Source organism: Panthera uncia, assembly GCF_023721935.1.
Source record: "Panthera uncia isolate 11264 chromosome C1 unlocalized genomic scaffold, Puncia_PCG_1.0 HiC_scaffold_4, whole genome shotgun sequence".
NCBI classification, from domain to species: domain Eukaryota; kingdom Metazoa; phylum Chordata; class Mammalia; order Carnivora; family Felidae; genus Panthera; species Panthera uncia.
In genome coordinates, this window is record NW_026057585.1 from 8375117 (window position 1) to 8398189 (window position 23073).

Sequence of the window (23073 nt, forward strand, 5' to 3'; positions counted from 1 at the left end):
AAAAACAAGAAGAAAAGAAAACTCTTGTGCACTGTTGGTGGGACTGTAAATTGGTACAGCCACTATGGAAAACACTATGGAGCTTCCTCAAAAAAATCAATAATAAAATTACCATATGATCTAGCCATTCCATTTCTAGGAATACATCCAAAGGAAATGAAAACACTATGCTAAAGAGATATCTGTCCCCACATGTTCATTGCAGCAGCATTACTTCCAATAGCTAAGACAAAGAAACAACTTAAGTGTTACCAACAGATGAATGCATAAAGTGTGATACACATACATACACATATATACACACACACTGATATATTATTCAGCCATAAATAAGAAGGAAATCCTGCCATTTGCAATAACATGAATGGACATTGGGAGCATTATGCTATATGAATTAATTCAAAGAAAAACAAATACTTACATGTTCTCATTTATATGAGAGTCTAAAATTTTAAAAACTCCAGGCACCTGGGTGGCTCAGTCGGTTAAGCATCTGACTTCTGCTCAGGTCATGATCTCACAGTTTGTGGGTTTGAGTCCCGTGTTGGGCTCTGTACTGACATCTCAGAGCCTGGAGCCTGTTTCAGATTCTGTGTTTCCCTCCCTCTGCCCTCCCCCATCCCGCTGCCCTGTTTGTGCTCTCTCTCTCAAAAATAAACAAACATTAAAAAAAAATTTTTTTAACAAAAAACTCATAGAAAAACATCAGATTTGTGGTTACCAGAGGCAAGGGGCTTGGGGCTGGGGAATTATATGAAAATGGTCAAAGGTTCAAACTTCTAGTTATAAGATAAATAAGTACTAGGGATGTAATTTACCACACAATGACTATAGTTAATACTGCTATATGGTATACGTGAAAGTTAAGAGAGTAAATCCTAAGAGTTCTCATGAAAAGGGAAAGAACATTTTTTTCTTTTTTTTTTTTTTTGGCATCTATATGAAATGATGGATGTTAAATGTATTACAGTAATCATTTCACAATATATGTAGGTCAAATCATGCTGTGTACCTTAAACTTGGACAGGGCTGCATGCCAAGTATATCTCAACAAAACTGGAAAACATTTGGAAAGAAAAGAACCTTAAGAGTAGTTAAAAACAATGAAGAAGACCTCTTATACTAAAACAGCAGGATAAAGGTAAGTATATGTTACTAATACAGGTGAAGAGAAAACCATTTAGTCATTCCTCTGACAACATTCATTAAAAGCAGAAACTTTTCAGAGCCTCCTTGGTGGCTCGGTGGGTTAAGCGTCTGAGACCTTTGGCTCAGGTCATGATCTTGCGGTTTGTGGGTTTGAGCCCCGTGTTGGGCTCTGTGCTGACAGGCCTGCTTCAGAATCTGTGTTGCCCTCTCTCTCTGCCCCTCCCCCTCTTGCACTGTCTTTCTGTCAAAATGAACATTAAAAAAATAAAAATAATAAAAAAATAAATACATTAAAAAATTTTTCAAAGCACTGTGCTCAGATAAAGAGAAAACAAAAATAAATAAGATATAATCCTTGCCTCTGAAGAGCCTGAAATATAATAGAAGCATAGAGTGACATAACTATTTTAATGTAAGTACAAACTGCTATGAAAATACTTATATACAGTAAGCTCACCTTTGGAAGTTGAAAGATGTGTCAGATTTGCCATAGTGAAGAAAGGAATTAAGTACAAGAAACAAAGTGAACAAATGCACAGGGTCTTGAAATTGAAAGTGCAGGTTACCTAGGCTGCTGTTGAGTCATTAAGAGCACAGATTTTGGAATCATGTAAAATAGACCTAGATTTGAATTCTAAGTCATTTTACTTTTTTATTATGTGATCTTGAATAAATAACCTAAACTCTGTAAAAATGAGGATAATATGTATTGCTTATACCATTGTTGTAAGGATTAGGTAGGATAGTCCTATAGAAAGCAAGAATAAATAAATAGTATCTGCCATTTTAAAATAAGCCTATTCAGTTTGTCAGGGTGCCTGGGTAGCTTAGTCAGTTGAGCGTCCCACTTTGGCTCAGGTCATGATCTTGCACTTCGTGGGTTCAAGCCCATGTCAGGCTCTGTGCTGACAGCTCAGAGCCTGGAGCCTGCTTCAGATTCTGTGTCTCCCTCTCTCTCCACACCTCTCCCACTAACTCCTGCATGCGCACTCTCTCTCAAAAATAAACATTACAAAAAAATTTTTAAGTAAGTCAATTCATTTTGTAAACTGCAAAACACTATACAAATATAAGGCATTATTCTTTCCTAAAACCTGATGAATAGTTTAAAAAACACATCTAAATACATAAGCATTTTATAATATATGAGATAATATTTTCCAAGTACTTCTATCTAAAAGCACTCCTAAAGTATGGCTATATTTATATGTTTAACATTTCAATAAAGGAATATACTAAATATGTCTGAAAAAGAAGCTAATGGGGAAAAACTATATTTTAAAAATATATATTTATTATATATATATTTAATATATATAATAAATATATATTTTCTAGTATGACATGTTTATAAGAACAATGTTGCAATTATACTTCAGTAAAAAATTAAGAAAACAAAGTCACACCTAAATGATACAATTAGTTACTTTATCTATAATGCCACAAAACCTACCTTTTCTTCTCTTTCTATTTCAAGTTGTTTCTTAACAGACAAAAGTTCATTTTTGAAATTAGATAGTTCAGCTTCCTAAAGAAAAAAAACATGAAATTTTCAAGTACATCCATGTATTTCTCAAAACAATGCTAAAAAAATGCTTCAGATATATTCAGTTTTTCAGAGAAATAAATTCACTAATAAAATATATACACTTTAAAAGTCTACTGATAGCCTGCTAGCTGAACATGACTAAAGATTTCATTTAGACAAATTTCTTACAGTTTTCTCTGAATAAATATTAACACCATGTATATTCTCCTCCTCAGCATCTCCTAATATATCCCATTCCTCCTCTCCCCATCTCTATCAGAGCTCCAAATTTATTTGTAACTGGAGTTTATATTTATTCATTTGAAAAAATAGTTCACCCCACCATTTCAGAATATAAATTGGAAAACCACTTAACTATCAAACCCATAAGATCTTTTTCAAAATGTAAGATTGATTCTATAGCTCTAAAATTATGGCTTTATTTAATATATTACTCTTTACCACCAGCCATGCTGATATGAAAATTGGCTTTACTACTATTTGCTCTGTATCTCACCAAAGATGCCTTCATTGATGACTGTTCTTGTTCTTTGCTTTTATAAAGTCCTAATTCTGCGTCTCTTTCTTCAACTATTTTATCATATTGGTGCTATATTAAACAGAGAAAATATTTTAGGTGTATCAGAACACAAATAGGTCATGTTTTAATAATAGTGGTATTCTTAAGCATTTAATATTTGTTACACAATGTCTAGGAATTCAGTGATATATATTTGAGTTTTTTCCTAACTTTTCAAGTCTTTTTTATTCGTATAACGTAATCAATGAAACATAAAAAACAGTCTTGAAAATAACACAAGAGCAGCAAAAAATTCTTTTTAATTAGAAATGTTGAATGTCATAATTTAAAAACTAAGGTAGGAATTCCAGGACCTCTTAGAAAAGTAACTGATTCCAGATCTGGGAATACAGGATGAGTCTTGAACATTTGTCACAATAGAAAGCAAAAAAGCTGTCAGAAATTATTAAGGTCAAAAGGACTGGCCAGTGAGTTTGAAGAGCCTCCCGCTGGCCAAAAGATAAACAATTTGAGCATCAAGGATTATACTGGATTGAGATATATAAAATATATTTAAATCTATGAGTTCACATTTAAAGTAAGCTCCACGCCCAGCGCGGAAGCCAATGTGAGACCTGAACTCACGAACCTAAGCTGAGATCATGAGTAGGATGCTTAACTGACTGAACCACCCAGGCACCCCGAGTTCCCAATATTTTTATGAATTTTGTTAATATTTATTACCTAAATATTTTTAATTCTTGTTGGTTACCTCATAACAATGTTATATTCCACCAACAATTTTTAACATGGATAGATAGATAGATATAGCCTACCTCCTCTCCAAATCTTGAAGGGAATAAAGGTAAATTCCCCTAAAAGAATGACTACTTTTAGAACAAAAAATACAGCATACTCACAAACACAACAAACATGAAGTCTTTCATCTATTTATACCACTGATAAAAATTTGTTTAGCTTAATATGTGTTAGCCATATAGATGATATAAATATTTACCAGATACATATCCTGGGGATGTGCTTAAATAAATAGAAGGTGGCTATAAGAGACTACTAGGAAAATTCGGAAGAAAAGTGATCACTTCCATACATCATAGATGACAAAGAGAGATTCTACCAAGGAAGTGACACCCGAACTCAGCTTTGTGTAGTTAAGACCCAAACTGAGAAATGAGAGATCAAGAATATTCAAGCTGTAATAAGACATTCTTGCATAGTTTTCTGACATATCAGAATGTTATCTTGATTTCATTTTATTCATAAATATGGCTCCAATTAATAGTTTTCAATACACCAAAAGGGAAGAGTTACCTTATGTTTTTCCATAAGTGCTACCATTTCAGCTATTTTATGTTGACATCGTTTATCAATTTCTTTCTGTAATTTTACTGCTTCATCAGCTATTACTTTTGCTTTCTCAACCTATCAAATAAAGTGATTCTTAAAATTAATGCACAAAAAACAAATTTAACTTAAATCCAAAGACCATACACACTACTTACATAAAATGCAGAAATCAAACACAAGGATATTAGGAAAGCCAAGCAGAAAATGCATTACTGTTTTGGTTCATTTTAGGGTGTTCTATCAAGTGAGATGACAATATAACACTGTAATGTTATAACCTTTTAATGTTATAATCTTAATCTTGGCAAAATATACTACTCAGTAATCAAATACCTAGAATAACAAAGATATTTTTAAGCTTCATAGAAACTGTCTCATATAAATTTATTAAATCTTTTAAAAATCATAATTTAAAAATAAGAATTGCTTTTCTCTTAAAATGCTAATAAAAAATATAGTTTTAAGATAACAAATTTTCAAACATAGTTTTTCCTACCTCTTTCAAAAGATTTTCTTCTGATATCGTTTTGTCTTTAATTTCTTTTTGATAGATGTCAGTCATTTCTTTAAATTTTTGTTTGGCAACTTCTAGTTCTAACTCTAATTTATTGACCTTTGAGCAAAGAAAATAACATGAACATTAGTAAATGCTGTGGATTACTTAAAAATATTCTGTATTCATTTTGAGGTATTGTGAATCTTAAAAGATTACTTATTCATTGCAATTGTGGTTAGATCATTTTCTTACATTTTTTATATGGTGAGATGTGCTTTATTTTTCACAAAATCCATCTTCTCCCCTGAAGTATGTACGTAGTCTTAGCAAGTAATGTTTTAAAAGCAAACATATATATTTTTTAATCCATTCCTCAGCAATATTTATTTAGTCTCAGGTTTAGGTTTATTACAGTAAGTACTCCATTTGGATAGAACACCCATGTGACTCAAAGAAAAGTCTGCTCTTTTACCAAAACAAAACAGCTTTACTGAGGTACAACTGATACACATAAAAAAAAAACTACACGTAATGTATACAATTTGATAAATTTAGACATGCATATACTGTAAAACCACCACGATTCAGATGATAGACATAATGCATCACCTCCAAAAGTTTCCTGCTATCCCTTTGTTTTTTGCCATTAAGAACATTTTAACGTGAGATCCTCTTAAATGAATAAGTTCACAATACAGTATTGTTGACTATAGGTTCCATGCTGTACCATCTGCTGCTGTACAGCTGATCTTAGAACTAATTTATCCTACATAATGGAAACTTTATACAAATTGAGGAACTCTCCATTTCCCCCTACCCCTTGCCCATTCTAATCTCTGCTTCTGTGAATCTGACTCGTGCCTCAAAAAAGTGGAATCATGCAGCATCTGTCCTTTTGTGACTGGCTTTTGTTGCTGAATTGGAAGTGTTCTTTATATTCTGAATACTAGATCATTACCAAGTATATGATTGGCTAATATTCTCTCTATTCTGTGGGTTGCTTTCACTCTTTTGACACTGCCCTTTGATACATTCGGTAAAATTTCTACCAACATCCCAACTATCTTTTTGTCAGAAAATATAGAAGCTGATCCTAAAGTTTGTATGGAATTATGAGGGACCCTGAATAGCCAAAACAATCTTGAAAAAGAATGATGTTGGAGGACACATACTTATTAATAATTTATAATAAAATTTATTATAAAGCTACAATAATGAAAACAGTGTGATATTGACATAAGATAACATACAGATCAAGGCAACAGAATTGGGAGTCCAGAAATAAGGCCATACAGCTATGGTCAATTTGTAACTTATTTTCAACAAGAGTAACACGACAATTCAATGGGGAAAGAATACTCTAACAAATGTTGCTGAGACAACTGCTATTCACATGGAAAGAAATAAAGTTGGACACTTAACCTCGTATCATAAAAAAAAAAAAACAGATTAAAGATTTAACTGTAATAGCTAAAACTATAAAACTCTTAGAAGAAAATAGGAGCTAACATTCATGGATTTGGCAATGGATTCCTAGATAGGATACTAAAAGCACAAGCAAATGAGAAAAATAGATTTCATGAAAGACATAGTCTTAAAGAGATTTTCTATAAAAAAATAGTATCTCTGATTTCTATTATTTTCATATATTTTGTACAAAAATGTACTGAGTTGTGTAGACATGATTCAAGCACAGAAATTATCAAAAGAAAGAGAAACCTGAATTAGCATATCCACCCTCCAGAGTCACTTATTACTTTAGAGCTGAATTAGAAATGAAGAGTAGGTATATGGCAGGGACAGGAATTGGGGAAGGGAGGTATAAGTAATTTAACAATGAATCAGACCGTATACTGTACTCAAGAATCAACCACCAACTTTAAGATGGAATAGTATCAATATTGATAAATACTTCTGAGTGCCTCTTTTCATTGGTTTGCCCCTTCTGCCCCTCAAATGTAACAAATATCCTTAATATTCATTTTTCCTTGCTCTTCTTTATAGTTTTACCGTATATTTATCTACCAATACTTCAGAGTTGTTTTTGAACTTTATGTAAATGTATGTTTATTTTTCTTTCTTGTATTTTTTATTCATCAGTATATTTCAGATACTTATGTGTGTAAATACACTTCCTTCATTTTCACTGCTAAACGCTGTTCCATTGTATGAGTGTACTGTAGTGCTTGGTGATGAGAAAGAATGAAATCCAGTCATTTGCAACAACATGGTCGGAACTGGAAGTTATTGTGCTAAGAAATATGTCAGAGAAAGAACAGGTACCATGTATCACCATATGTGGAACTTGAGAAGCTTAACAGAAGACCATGGGGAAAGGGAAGGGGAAAAATAGTTTCAAACAGAGAGGGAGGCAAACCCATAAGAGACTCTTAAATACAGAGAACAAACTAAAGATTGATAAGGGGGATGGGAGAGAGGGGAAAATGGGAGATGGGCATTGAGGAGGGCACTTGTTGGATGAGCACTGGGTGTTGTATGTAAGTGATAAATGACAGGAATCTATCCCCAAAACCAAGAACACACTGTATATGTTGTATGTTAGCTACTTGACGATAAATTATATTTTAAAAAAAATGAGTGCAGGGGCGCCTGGGTGGCTCAGTCGGTTGAGTGTCCGACTTCGGCTCAGGTCATGATCTCACGGTCCATGAGTTTGAGCCCCGCGTCGGGCTCTGGGCTGACAGCTTAGAACCTAGAGCCTGCTTCGGATTCTGTGTCTCCCTCTCTCTCTGCCCCTTCCCCGCTCACACTCTGTCTCTCTCTCATAAATAAACATTAAAAAAAATTTTTTTAATAAAAAATTAAAAAAATGAGTGCAGAATTTTGTCAGATGCTTTTTCTGCAATCACTGAAACGATTACATTGTTCTCTTTTATTACTTGATACAGGAAATTACACTAATAGTTTCAAATTTTAAACTACCTTCTCAAGATAAACCTTCACTCGTTCAATGTAAGATAGTTTTCATTACAAGATTAAATTTACTATTATATTAAGGATTTTATACATATATATTTTTTAGTGTTATTTTTGAGGGAGAGAGACAGAGAACAAATGGGAAAGGCAGAGAGAGAGAGAGAGAGAGAGAGACAGAGAGAGACAGAGAGAGAGAGACAGAATCCGAAGCAGGCTCCACGATCCAAACTGTCAACACAGAGCCTGACGCGGGGCTCAAACTCATGAGCAGTGAGATCATGACCTGAGCCGAAGTCGGACGCTTAACCAACTGGGCCTCCCAGGCGCCCTTATACCTATATTTTTAAGGGATAGTGAAAAAATAAAAGGTATTCTTGTAATGTCTTTGCCAGGATTTGGTATCAAAAAAACTAGTTGAGAATTGTTCCCCTGCTATTTTTAGGAAGAGTTCATAGAAGGCTGATATTATTTTAAAAAATTTCTGAACATACAGTTTTACATTACTTTCAGATGTACAACAAAGTCATTCAGCGTCTCTATACATTATGCTACACACTCACCACAACTGTGGCTACCATTTGTCATCACACAATACTATTACAATACTACTATGTTCCTATGCTGTACCTTTAATTCCCACAACTTATTCATTCCATAACTAGGAAGCTGTATCTCCTACTCCCTAACACCCATTTTGCCCATCCCCCAAAACGGGTATTATTTCTTCCTGAAGCATTTGTTAGAATTCACCAGTGAGACCTTCCAGATCTGGATATTTCTCTAGGAAATTTTTCATGACGAATTCAATATCGCTGATATATGATTCTTTAGATTTTCTGTTTCATCTTGTGTCCGTTCTAGTAAATTAGGTTTTCCAAATTTTCCCATGTCATCTAAGTTTCAAATTTATTGGCATATAATTGTCCATGACATTCCCTTATTATCTTTCCAATAGTTATAATATTTATATTAATAATGTCCTATTTCATTCTTACCTTTAGTGAGTTTTATTATTTTTGTGATCAATCCTGCTAAGGGATTATCAATTTTAGTAATATTTTCAAAGAATCAACTTTTGACTTCATTGATTTTTTTCATTTTTTTTTCTGTTTGTCTCTCTTCTGTTTCTTTGATCTCTCTTCTTTACTATTTCCTTTTGTCTACTTTCTTTCGGTTTAATTTGCTGAATAAAAACGTGAGTCATTTCTTTTCTAAAACAAACATTGTTGAGAGGAGAGGGAAGATGGCGGTGTAGGAGGACGCTGGGCTCACCGCGCGTCCTGCTGATCACTTAGATTCCACCTACACCTGCCTAAAGAACCCAGAAAACCGCCAGAGGATTAGCAGAACGGAGTCTCCGGAGCCAAGCGCAGACGAGAGGCCCACGGAAGAGGGTAGGAAGGGCGGCGAGGCGGTGCGCGCTCCACGGACTGGCGGGAGGGAGCCGGGGCGGAGGGGCGGCTCGCCGGCCAAGCAGAGCCCCCGAGTCTGGCTGGCAAAAGCGGAGGGGCCGGACAGACTGTGTTCCGACAGCAAGCGCGACTTAGCGTCTGGGAGGTCATAAGTTAACAGCTCTGCTCGGAAAGCGGGAAGGCTGGAGGACAAAGGGAGGGAGAGCTGCTGAGCCCCCGGACGGCAGAGCTCAGCTTGGCGGGGAACAAAGGCGCCAGCGCCATCTCCCCCGCCCATCCCCCAGCCAAAATCCCAAAAGGGAACCAGTTCCTGCCAGGGAACTTGCTCGCTCCGCGCAAACACCCAACTCTGTGCTTCTGCGGAGCCAAACCTCCGGCAGTGGATCTGACTCCCTCCCGCTGCCACAGGGCCCCTCCTGAAGTGGATCACCTAAGGAGAAGCGAGCTAAGCCTGCCCCTCCTGCTCCCGTGCACCTTGCCTACCCACCCCAGCTAATACGCCAGATCCCCAGCACCACATGCCTGGCAGTGTGCAAGCAGCCCAGACGGGCCCCGCCACCCCACAGTGAATCCCGCCCCTAGGAGAGGGGAAGAGAAGGCACACACCAGTCTGACTGTGGCCCCAGCGGTGGGCTGGGGGCAGACATCAGGTTGGACTGCGGCCCCGCCCACCAACTCCAGTTATACACCACAGCACAGGGGAAGTGCCCTGCAGGTCCTCACCACGCCAGGGACTCTCCAAAATGACCAAACGGAAGAATTCCCCTCAGAAGAATCTCCAGGAAATAAAAACAGCCAATGAACTGATCAAAAAGGATATAAATAATATAACAGAAAATGAATTTAGAATAATAGTCATAAAATTAATCGCTGGGCTTGAAAACAGTATAGAGGACAGCAGAGAATCGAACAGTCACGAGGAGCTGAAAAACGCTTTAAACGAAATGCAAAACAAAATGGAAACCACGACGGCTCGGCTTGAAGAGGCAGAGGAGAGAATAGGTGAACTAGAAGATAAAGTTATGGAAAAAGAGGAAGCTGAAAGAAAGAGAGATAAAAAAATCCAGGAGTATGAGGGGAAAATTAGAGAACTAAGTGATACACTAAAAAGAAATAATATACGCATAATTGGTATCCCAGAGGAGGAAGAGAGAGGGAAAGGTGCTGAAGGGGTACTTGAAGAAGTAATAGCTGAGAACTTCCCTGAACTGGGGAAGGAAAAGGGCATTGAAATCCAAGAGGCACAGAGAACTCCCTTCATACGTAACTTGAATCGATCTTCTGCACGACATATCATAGTGAAACTGGCAAAATACAAGGATAAAGAGAAAATTCTGAAAACAGCAAGGGATAAACGTGCCCTCACATATAAAGGGAGACCTATAAGACTTGTGACTGATCTCTCTTTTGAAACTTGGCAGGCCAGAAAGGATTGGCACGATATCTTCAGTGTGCTAAACAGAAAAAAATATGCAGCCGAGAATCCTTTATCCAGCAAGTCTGTCATTTAGAATAGAAGGAGAGATAAAGGTCTTCCCAAACAAACAAAAACTGAAGGAATTTGTCACCACTAAACCAGCCCTACAAGAGATCCTAAGGGGGATCCTGTGAGACAAAGTACCAGAGACATCACTACAAGCATAAAACATACAGACATCACAATGACTCTAAACCCGTATCTTTCTATAATAACACTGAATTTAATCATACTTAAATGCGCCAACCAAAAGACATAGGGTATCAGAATGGATAAAAAAACAAGACCCATCTATTTGCTGTCTACAAGAGACTCATTTTACACCTGAGGACACCTTTAGATTGAGAGTGAGGGGATGGAGAACTATTTATCATGCTCCTGGAAGTCAAAAGAAAGCTGGAGTAGCCATACTTATATCAGACAAACTAGACTTTAAATTAAAGGCTGTAACAAGAGATGAAGAAGGGCATTATATAATAATCACAGGGTCTATCCATCAGGAAGAGCTAACAATTATAAATGTCTATGTGCCGAATACCGGAGCCCCCAAATATATAAAACAATTACTCATAAACATAAGCAACCTATTGATAAGAATGTGGTCATTGCAGGGGACTTTAACACTCCACTTACAGAAATGGATAGATCATCTAGACACACGGTCAATAAAGAAACAAGGGTCCTGAATGATACAGTGGATCAGATGGACTTGACAGATATATTTAGAACTCTGCATCCCAAAGCAACAGAATATACTTTCTTCTCGAGTGCACATGGAACATTCTCCAAGATAGATCATATACTGGGTCACAAAACAGCCCTTCATAAGTTTGCAAGAATTGAAATTATACCATGCATACTTTCAGACCACAATGCTATGAAGCTTGAAATCAACCACAGGAAAAAGTCTGGAAAACCTCCAAAAGCATGGAGGTTAAAGAACACCCTACTAACGAATGAGTGGGTCAACCAGGCAATTAGAGAAGAAATTAAAAAATATATGGAAACAAACGAAAATGAAAATACAACAATCCAAACGCTTTGGGACGCAGCGAAGGCAGTGCTGAGAGGAAAATACATTGCAATCCAGGCCTATCTCAAGAAACAAGAAAAATCCCAAATACAAAATCTAACAGCACACCTAAAGGAACTAGAAGCAGAACAGCAAAGGCAGCCTAAACCCAGCAGAACAAGAGAAATAATAAAGATCAGAGCAGAAATAAACAATATAGAATCTAAAAAAACTGTAGAGCAGATCAACGAAACCAAGAGTTGGTTTTTTGAAAAAATAAAATTGACAAACCTCTAGCCAGGCTTCTCAAAAAGAAAAGGGAGATGACCCAAATAGATAAAATCATGAATGAAAATGGAATTATTACAACCAATCCCTCTGAGATACAAACAATTATCAGGAAATACTATGAAAAATTATATGCCAACAAATTGGACAACCTGGAAGAAATGGACAAATTCCTAAACACCCACACTCTTCCAAAACTCAATCAGGAGGAAATAGAAAGCTTGAACAGACCCATAACCAGCAAAGAAATTGAATTGGTTATCAAAAATCTCCCAACAAATAAGAGTCCAGGACCAGATGGCTTCCCAGGGGAGTTCTACCAGACGTTTAAAGCAGAGATAATACCTATCCTTCTCAAGCTATTCCAAGAAATAGAAAGGGAAGGAAAACTTCCAGAGTCATTCTATGAAGCCAGTATTACTTTGATTCCTAAACCAGACAGAGACCCAGTAAAAAAAGAGAACTACAGGCCAATATCCCTGATGAATATGGATGCAAAAATTCTCAATAAGATACTAGCAAATCGAATTCAACGGCATATAAAAAGAATTATTCACCATGATCAAGTGGGATTCATTCCTGGGATGCAGGGCTGGTTCAACATTCGCACATCAATCAACGTGATACATCACATTAACAAAAAAAAAGAGAAGAACCATATGATCCTGTCAGTCGATGCAGAAAAGGCCTTTGACAAAATCCAGCACCCTTTCTTAATAAAAACCCTGGAGAAAGTCGGGATAGAAGGAACATACTTAAAGACCATAAAAGCCATTTATGAAAAGCCCACAGCTAACATCATCCTCAATGGGGAAAAACTGAGAGCTTTTTCCCTGAGATCAGGAACACGACAGGGATGCCCACTCTCACTGCTGTTGTTTCACATAGTGCTGGAAGTTCTAGCATCAGCAATCAGACAACAAAAGGAAATCAAAGGCATCAAAATTGGCAAAGATGAAGTCAAGCTTTCGCTTTTTGCAGATGACATGATATTATACATGGAAAATCCGATAGACTCCACCAAAAGTCTGCTAGAACTGATACATGAATTCAGCAAAGTTGCAGGATACAAAATCAGTGTACAGAAATCAGTTGCATTCTTATACACTAACAATGAAGCAACAGAAAGACAAATAAAGAAACTGATCCCATTCACAACTGCACCAAGAAACATAAAATACCTAGGAATAAATCTAACCAAAGATGTAAAAGATCTGTATGCTGAAAAATATATAAAGCCTATGAAGGAAATTGAAGAAGATATAAAGAAATGGAAAGACATTCCCTGCTCATGGATTGGAAGAATAAATATTGTCAAAATGTCAATACTACCCAAAGCTATCTACACATTCAATGCAATCCCAATCAAAATTGCACCAGCATTCTTCTCGAAACTAGAACAAGCAACCCTAAAATTCATATGGAACCACAAAAGGCCCCGAATAGCCAAAGTAATTTTGAAGAAGACCAAAGCAGGAGGCATCACAATCCCAGACGTTAGCCTCTACTACAAAGCTGTCATCATCAAGACAGCATGGTATTGGCACAAAAACAGACACATAGACCAATGGAATAGAATAGAAACCCCAGAACTAGACCCACAAACGTATGGCCAGCTAATCTTTGACAAAGCAGGAAAGAACATCCAATGGAAAAAAGAGTCTCTTTAACAAATGGTGCTGGGAGAACTGGACAGCAACATGCAGAAGGTTGAAACTAGACCACTTTCTCACACCATTCACAAAAATAAACTCAAAATGGATAAAGGACCTGAATGTGAGACAGGAAACCATCAAAACCTTAGAGGAGAAAGCAGGAAAAGACCTCTCTGACCTCAGCCATAGCAATCTCTTACTCGACACATCCCCAAAGGCAAGGGAATTAAAAGCAAAAGTGAATTACTGGGACCTTATGAAGATAAAAAGCTTCTGCACAGCAAAGGAAACAACCAACAAAACTAAAAGGCAACCAATGGAATGGGAAAAGATATTTGCAAATGACATATTGGACAAAGGACTAGTATCCAAAATCTATAAAGAGCTCACCAAACTCCACACCCAAAAAACAAATAACCCAGTGAAGAAATGGGCAGAAAACATGAATAGACACTTCTCTAAAGAAGACATCTGGATGGCCAACAGGCACATGAAAAGATGTTCAACGTTGCTCCTTATCAGGGAAATACAAATCAAAACCACACTCAGATATCACCTCATGCCAGTCAGAGTGGCCAAAATGAACAAATCAGGAGACTATAGATGCTGGAGAGGATGTGGAGAAACGGGAACCCTCTTGCACTGTTGGTGGGAATGCAAATTGGTGCAGCCGCTCTGGAAAGCAGTGTGGAGGTTCCTCAGAAAATTAAAAATAGACCTACCCTATGACCCAGCAATAGCACTGCTAGGAATTTACCCAAGGGATACAGGAGTACTGATGCATAAGCGCCCTTGTACCCCAATGTTTATAGCAGCACTCTCAACAATAGCCAAATTATGGAAAGAGCCTAAATGTCCATCAACTGATGAATGGAGAAAGAAATTGTGGTTTATATACACAATGGAATACTACGTGGCAATGAGAAAGAATGAAATATGGCCTTTTGTAGCAACGTGGATGGAACTGGAGAGTGTGATGCTAAGTGAAATAAGCCATACAGAGAAAGACAGATACCATATGGTTTCACTCTTATGTGGATCCTGAGAAACTTAACAGAAACCCATGGGGGAGGGGAAGGAAAAAAAAAAAAAAAGAGGTTAGAGTGGGAGAGAGCCAAAGCATAAGAGAATGTTAAAAACTGAGAACAAACTGAGGGTTGATGGGGGGTGGGAGGGAGGGGAGGGTGGGTGATGGGTATTGAGGAGGGCACCTTTTGGGATGAGCACTGGGTGTTGTATGGAAACCAATTTGACAATAAATTTCATATATTAAAAAAAATAATAAATAAATAAATAAAACAAACATTGTTTATAAATTTCCTTCCAAAACCTGCCAAATGCATGCCATAAATTTTGACATGCTGTATTTCTATCATTATTCAGTTTAAAATCATTTCTAACTTTTCTTGTGATTTCTTCTTTGGCCTATGACTTATTAGTGTGATATTTAATTTCTAAATATTCAGACTTTTCTAGGTATCTTAAGGTTACTTATTTCTAACTTAATTCTATTGTAGTTAAAGAATATACTTTGTAAAACTTCAATCTTTTTAAACATATGGAGACTTGTTTTATAGCCCAGCATATGGTCTTCCTTGGTAAACATTCTATGTGTCTACAAAATAATTCACAGCTTAACTATAGTGTTCTATAAATGCAAATTAAGTCAAGGTAGTAAATGGTGTTGTTCAGAATTTCTACATTCTTACCAATTTTTTACTAGTTGTATCAATTGCTGAAAGAGGTGTATTATAATTCATTTTAGTTTAAGTTTTTGCTTCATGTATTTTGAAGCTCTGTTATAAAATACAAACATACTCGTGATTGTTACATCTTCCTGATACATTAATGCCTTTTTCACTGTGAAATGCTCTTCTGGATCTCTGATAATACTTTTATCTTAATCTGTTTTGTGTGTTATTAAAACAATCACTCCAGTTTTCCTATTCTTACTGTTTGCATGGTATACAATGTATCTTTTTCATCTTTATTTTCAATTTCCTTGTATCTTTATATTAAATAAAGTATGTCTCTTATAGGTAGCATATAGTTTGGTCTCAATTTTTTATCCAGACTAACAATCTCTGCCTTTCTATTATTTAGTCCATTGATATTTAAGGTAATTATTGATATGCTTGATTCAGATGTATCATTTTGCTCTTTGCCTTCCATTCACGTCATCTTTTTGTTCTACTCTTTTGGATTTATCAAAATTTTTTAGTATTCCACTTTTTTGGCTTTTGGCTGGGAGGAGATGAAGGTGCAACTGTCTTTGGTGGTCCTAAATCCAGATTCAGCCAACATCAACTGCTGTCACCATGCCAATAAAGTTTGATCCCAATGAGATGAAAGTTGTATACCTGATGGGCAATGGTAGAGAAGTTGGTGCCACATCTGTCCTAGCCCCGAAGATCAGCCCCCTACGTCTGTCTCCAAAAAAGGTTTGTGATGATATCACCAAGGCAACTGGTGATTGGAAGGGTCTGAGGATTACAGTGAAACTGACCATTCAGAACAGACAGGCCCAGATTGAAGTGGTACCTTCTGCCTCTGACCTGATTATCAAAGCCATCAAGAAACCGCCAAGAGACAGAAAGCAGCAGAAAAATATTAAGCACAGTGGAAATAACACTTTTGATGAGACTGGCAACAAAGTCAGACAGATGTGGCACCGATCTTTGCTAGAGAACTCTCTGGAACCATTAAAGAGATCTTGGGGACTGACTGCCCAATCTGCGGGCTGCAATGTTGATGGCTGACACTCTCATGACATCAATAGAGAGCAGTGGAGCTAAGCTGGTGAAGAACTGTAAATAAAAATATTTCAAAAAAGGATCATTTGACAACCAATGGAAAAATTTTTTTCTTCATTCCATTTTTCTATTGGCTTTTCACCGTTTCTTTCCATTATTTTATAGTGACTGCTCTAGAGAGAATATGTATCACTAACTTATAGTCTACACAAGGACTTAATAGTGTACTACTTCATGTATCATGTAAAAATCCTGCAACAAAATAGTTGTATTTACCTTCCTGCCCTTTGAGCCATGGTTGTCATATATCTTATGCACTGTACATAGAATTTTTTTATAGAAGCCAAATACACATTTTAAAAATTAAAAAAAAGAAAAATATATAGCCTTTTGTATTCATTTACATATTTACTGTTTCTAGTACTTTTCATTCCTTCCATTGATTCAAGTTTTCATCTGATGTCATTTTCCTTCAGACAGAAAAAAATTCCTTCAGCCAGAAAAAAATTCCTTCAGCAGGTCTTTAACGATTAGTACAACTCTCAATGTCCTTATTTTTGCTGCATACAGAATTGTGGCTTGATGGTTTATTTCTGGCACCACTTTACAGATGTCATTCCTTTGTCATCCAGCCTTCACTGTCCTAATGCAAGGTCAGCCCTCATTTGTGTCATTGTTTCCCCATATGCAATATGATGTTCTCTGGCTGCTTTTAAGTTTCTATTTTGGGTTTTAGCACTTTGACTAAGATATACCTGCCTAGGTATCATTTTCTGTTTATCTTCCTTTGGATTTGATAAAAGCCACAGATCTGCAAGTTTCTGTTTTTTATTAAATGTGGGAAATTTTTCAGAAATCCTTCAAATAACCTTCTTTTGACCTATTCTCTCTCTACCCTCTTCTTAGGGTCTCCAACTACACATTTAAAACCACTTGATATTGTCCCGCAGGCCACTGAAGTACCATTCCTTTTTTTTTTTTTTCTTCTCCATCTTTCTTCTGTGCTTCTCTGATCATTTCTATTGATCCAGCTTCAAGCTCACTGACACTCTCTTCATCCATTTTCAATCTACTACTAGGACACTTGAAGTTTAAGATATTTTACTTTTCAGTTTTAGAATCTCCATGTGATTCTTTTTTAAAGTTTCCATTTATTCATGGAGATTCCCCATTTGTTATTTCATTATAATCATACTCTCCATCTTTGAACACAATTAAAATAGCTATATAAATGATCTTATCTGCTAATTCCATCATCTGGGTCATCTTAGAGTGATTTCCTATTGACTTATTTTTATACTGCTAATGGTTATTGTGTCATCTTCAGTTTAGGGCTACTATAAGTAATGCTGCTATGAAGATTTTGTACATTTCTCTTGATTCTACCTACAGAAGGCTGATTTATAGGATATATGTATCAGTTACTTTTCTACATAATTCCAGCAGTTTGAGACTTCTTTTCATTTTTAACACAATGTTTATATATTTTTAATCTCAAATAGTATTACAGGAAGGTGTCATATTTTTGCTTTCCTAGAAAAGGGACATGTCTCAAACACTGAGAACCATTGTTTTCCATTCAAGACTCAAAAACTATTTGAGTACTGTCAGTTGTTGTTCAAAGGCTTGGGCATATGATAACAAATTAGAGCTCTGACATCATGAGCTGACATTCCCTAAGTTTAATTTGTTTCTACAAAACCAATGGTTCTCAAACTTCTTGGGCAGCCAGATAATCATATGTAGAGCTTCTATAAAATGTAGATTCCAAGGCTCCATCCCAAAATCTACTCAATCTCAATTGTGGAGGTATGGGTAAGGAATATGAATACACACATATACCACACATGTTCATGTATTTTAAGCTGCTTATATTATTATAATTCAGCTAAATCACAGACAAGTACTCTATTACAACTAAAAGGATTCCTGTAATCTCAAAAGATAATTTCTGAAAATTACTGCTACAATATGAAGAGTTTAAAATTCCTAAGTTCTCATCTACTTACTAGTATTTTAAAAACAAAGAGTCCAAATACCTTTATCTCATAAATATTCAGTTGCTTGCTTTCTGCTGTACCCTTTTTTTTTAAGGCCTTATTCTGTAAAAAATTAAAAATACAGAATTACATTTAGTGATTCAATTTTGCACTGCCACTGACTTAGACTGAAATTACTAAAGGAAAGAAAAGCATTATTCTCTAAAAGTATAGTGAAAAAAATAGTTTTCCTTTAATAGTTTGATTTTGAGAATCAGCACGTACCTCTTGCTGGAGTTCTTCAATACACTTGCTTTTATTTTCAACTTGTTTCCTTAAATTGTTACACTACAAATTATGAGAAATTATAATTATTTTATTCAATATTCCAGTCAAAATAAGTAATTTTAAACAAAAATATTGCATAAGGTAACAAAGAGGTCATTTCAAAAATCATGTGGTTAAGTAATTCCATTAATGTCAAAAATTATGTGATCAAGTATAAATTGTAATGAAGAAAATGCGCCTCTTGGTAAATTCTATACAGAAGGCTGAATTATATTAATTGGATTTTCAAAAGCTACAGCCAGAGATAAGATTAACTGTAATTTGTTCCCCATTATTACTCATTATTCCCCATTTAATTATTCCCCACTCATTATTCCCCATTTCTCATTTCTGAGTCTCTTTTACTTGTTATATTTGGGGAAGGGAAATAAGGTGATACTCTATGTTCTAGCTACATTCTAATTCCTCTTATCTAAACCACTTTTTTTAAATCTCACTTTAAGAGACTATTTCACCTGAGTACACAGGCATGATTGGATCAAGAGGCATTAGGCTAAGAAATATTTGGAGCACCATAAAAGCACAGATTTCTAAACAGTCCTAAGACATTACAACTTTGTAAATTGTCCTAATTTCCATCAAAATAGAAACTCCAAAGGGGGGGGGGGAACTAACCTCTCTTAGCACAAACTATTGTGTTAAATATTTTTACTGCAAAACCCATGTGCAGTCATAGTTAAGTATTATTCTAAAGCTGAGTAATACACGGCACTGTTGTTTAAAGTGACTTATTTATCTCCTTTTTAATATCCCCCACCCCCAAACCGTCTACTTCACGGAAGAAAAGTTAAAGAAAAGTGATTTTCACAGCAATTTTACTGGTATAAACATATTAGCAGGTACAACTATTTGTGTATATAATTTTTCCTTACTTCCAATTTTGACAGAAAAGGCAGCTAGATACTCTGAACAACCTTCCTGATAATTTAAAAGTAAATGGCTACAAAACAGATAATCTGCTTACTTGAAATTACAATTTAAAGTGATAATAGTAGGTTTGGGGGTAGCACTAAAACCAGCTAAGGATGTATGTTGAAACTACCTAGGGTAAGGGAAATAGATAAAACTTAGAGCTCACTAAAGGTAAAGAATTCAATAACACAACCCCGCATAAAGCCATAAACTCAAAAGACTACCTGCCCTATGAAAATGTAAACAAGAAATAAATCTGCCACACAGAAGGGTACTGTAAGAAAACTTGTCTGTCTTGATGCTAACACTTAAGTTAAAGGTATCAAAATCTTCCCTGAAATTTGTAGACATGAGGTAGCCTTATATGAGTTTATAGGCTTAATTCATGCTATCTCTATTATTTGGAAAAACTTAAAAATGGAGAATTTAATTTAAAATGGTTCCTGGTGAACAGTGCTCCCAAGAAAATCTTTTGGGGAAGATCCCAACTTTAATACAAACCACAAAGAAATCCCATAGATGAAATTCCAAAGAATCATTAAAAAACACAAAAGAATCAGCAGAAACAAAAAGCAGAATGAGACCTGAAAAGACTTCAAATACTGGTATTCCTAAAAAAACCTTCTTTATTATTGGCATTACTACCATCCAAAAATTATATACCTTACTAAAATGATAGTGGCATCAAAACTATCAACTTTGAAGTCATTTTGACTGCCCCATCTCACTCTCCCTTCTTTCTGAATAAGCTAATGAAAATTAAAGTAACAAGTTTTCATTCCTTTTAAGTTTAAATAATCTCCAAATTTAGGGCTAATGAAGATAAATATATTTGGTAGGATGTCCAAAAATTCTTGAAAAGGATTTAAACTATCACATACTTTTCCAGAGGACTACTCAACTATAAAGAAGGTCAAGTTTAGTACAAGTGTGTGGTGAGGGACAGAGAAAGGAAGAGTGAATTGGGATGGACAGCCAGGCAGTAAAAACACTTCATAACTTCACATAAAAAGACGAGAAAATTTTCTGTAGCTCCCTTGATTATAAGAATGAGAGCAAAGTCTAACAATAATGTTTAAAAGCATCTTGCCGCTCTAAAGATATCTGCAACAAATACAGCTGCTGAGAGTGTGAAATCTGGGGAAAGGGAAGAGATAACTAAAGAGAAGTTTAATGAAACTTTGCTCTTTGAAGCACTGTACAAAACTCCTGAACTAATGGCCTCTTCAAAGAAACCTGCAGTAAAAATCCAAAATTATTCCTTAAAGCCTTCAATGGAGAATTGAGATCTCTTTCTACAAGACAGTGTAAAGACTCCTCCTAAAGAATCTAGTCATACATATATTGTTACAAAGTCTCTTATCTCAAAAACATTTTTTGCAATTTGATAATACCTTGTTCTCTAATATCTTCATTTGCTTATCTTTTTTTAAAACTTCACATTCAATGCTGCGAGCCTAAAAAACATTATATGACATCAGATTAAAAACGCTAACAGAATTTTCTTCTATGAGAATCTTATAGAAATGGAATTATAAAACTTAGTCTTATATTTCTACAAAAATATCCATTCTCCCAGTTTATTTCAGTATTCTTTTTTTTAAAAAAAAGAAACTGTCTTTAATGTTCATCATTCTTATCTTGGCCCAACAATCACTTTATATTTTATTAACTTCCCAGTTTACCCTGAAATTTAAAAAAGAGGTTTACTTATTTATTTTGAGGGAGAGTGCATGTGTGTGCGTATGCACACATACAAGTGGGAAAGGGGCAGACAGAGAGGGAGAAACAATCCCAAGCAGGCTCTGAGCATCAGCACCAACGCAAGCCTCAATCTCACAAACAATGAATGAGATCATGACCCGAGCAGAAATCCAGAGTCAGATACTTAACCAACTGAGCCACCCAGGCACCTGCTACCCTGGATTTTTAACAGTTGTCTTGCATACAAATGTTTATAATTTTTTAAATATGTCTTTCACAAACATTTGTTAGATCTGAACCTTGTAACAACCCAATGATAAAGACAGGTCAGGTATTATTATCTCCATTTTAGAGATGAGAAAATAGGCTCAGATAAAGCATGCATGAAACAATATAAATGTCTAAACTAAGGTAGCAGACTGGGGGGAAAAGTGTAATGAATATTAATGCCAGGCAAATATCTGAGAACTACTTACAAATTGGGATTCTTTCTGAGAAGCTGTTTCAATAGGTAAATAGAAATCCAACCATGGAAAAAGCTTAAATATGCTAACAACTTGTTTTGCATTTTGGGGTTTTTTCCCTTAACTCATCACTAATATCTTGTACATTGATAACATAAATTTAAATTCTTGGTAGAGAATTTTTATTTTAAACACTAAATTCATGTTTTACCACAACACAAACAAAAGGACTAGGGTCTTGGGCAGCCTCCGATGCAAATTTTAAAGCAGTAAATTACATAGCAAGTCTTTAGGATAAGATTAAATTGTTTTTTTCTGGTTGAACGTAGTAAGTATGAAACTGAAAGTAAAAAATATGTTTTTGGAAGAAAAAAATATGGGAGAGTCTAAAGAATGGTAGAAGTCTAGCACTACCACTACTACTTCTTATTCATGCCATTCAGAGTCTCAATTTTTTTTTTTTTAAGTTTATTTATTTATTGGGGGGAGGAGGCAGGGAGAGATGAACAAAGAGGCAGACAATCCCAAGCAGGCTCTGTGCTGCCAGCCAGAGCCTGATGCAGGGCTCAGTCTCACAAACTGTGAGATCATGACCTGAGCCGAAGTCAAGAATCAGATGCATTACCAGACTGAGCCACCCAGGTGCTCCCAGAGGCTTGATTTCTTAATTCATAAAAAGAGGACAAAAGTAAGTTCCAGTTAACTAAGATAACATATATAGAGAACTAGAATGTTCCTGGTACACTGTAAGCCCTTCAAAATATTAGCTCATCTCATCCTTAGTTGAGATGGTCTGACAACTTTCTAAAAATAAACATGACATTCCTCAGGTCAAAACTCTTCAATAACCTCAAATTCCTAAATATAGTTTATGAGACTTTAAATAATCTGCCCTCATCTCTCCCAACTTTCATTTTCCCTATCCTCATCTCTCCACTCTCATCTTTCCCTACTCTCTACACTATTACCACAATCTTAAACTCCACCTTTCAACCAAGATGAACTTTTCATAATTGTTTAAATACAAAAGACTCTCTCATGGTCTGTATACAGTGTGTGTATACTTGTAAA

At 35.8% G+C, this 23073-nt stretch overlaps 1 protein-coding gene across 3 annotated transcripts in view; it reads right to left on the reverse strand.

Moving 5' to 3' along the window:
* Positions 1-23073, reverse strand: part of SYCP1 (synaptonemal complex protein 1) — a 123166-nt gene that overhangs the window by 39394 nt on the left and 60699 nt on the right. For all 3 annotated transcript variants that reach the window (XM_049616501.1, XM_049616499.1, XM_049616500.1), the window contains exons 22-28: positions 21229-21291; positions 18860-18922; positions 18635-18697; positions 5062-5178; positions 4530-4640; positions 3195-3287; positions 2603-2677 (exon numbers count right to left, since the gene is read on the reverse strand). In XM_049616501.1, coding sequence (XP_049472458.1) covers positions 2603-2677; positions 3195-3287; positions 4530-4640; positions 5062-5178; positions 18635-18697; positions 18860-18922; positions 21229-21291 — 585 coding nt within the window. The remainder of the gene's footprint in view (positions 1-2602; positions 2678-3194; positions 3288-4529; positions 4641-5061; positions 5179-18634; positions 18698-18859; positions 18923-21228; positions 21292-23073) is intronic.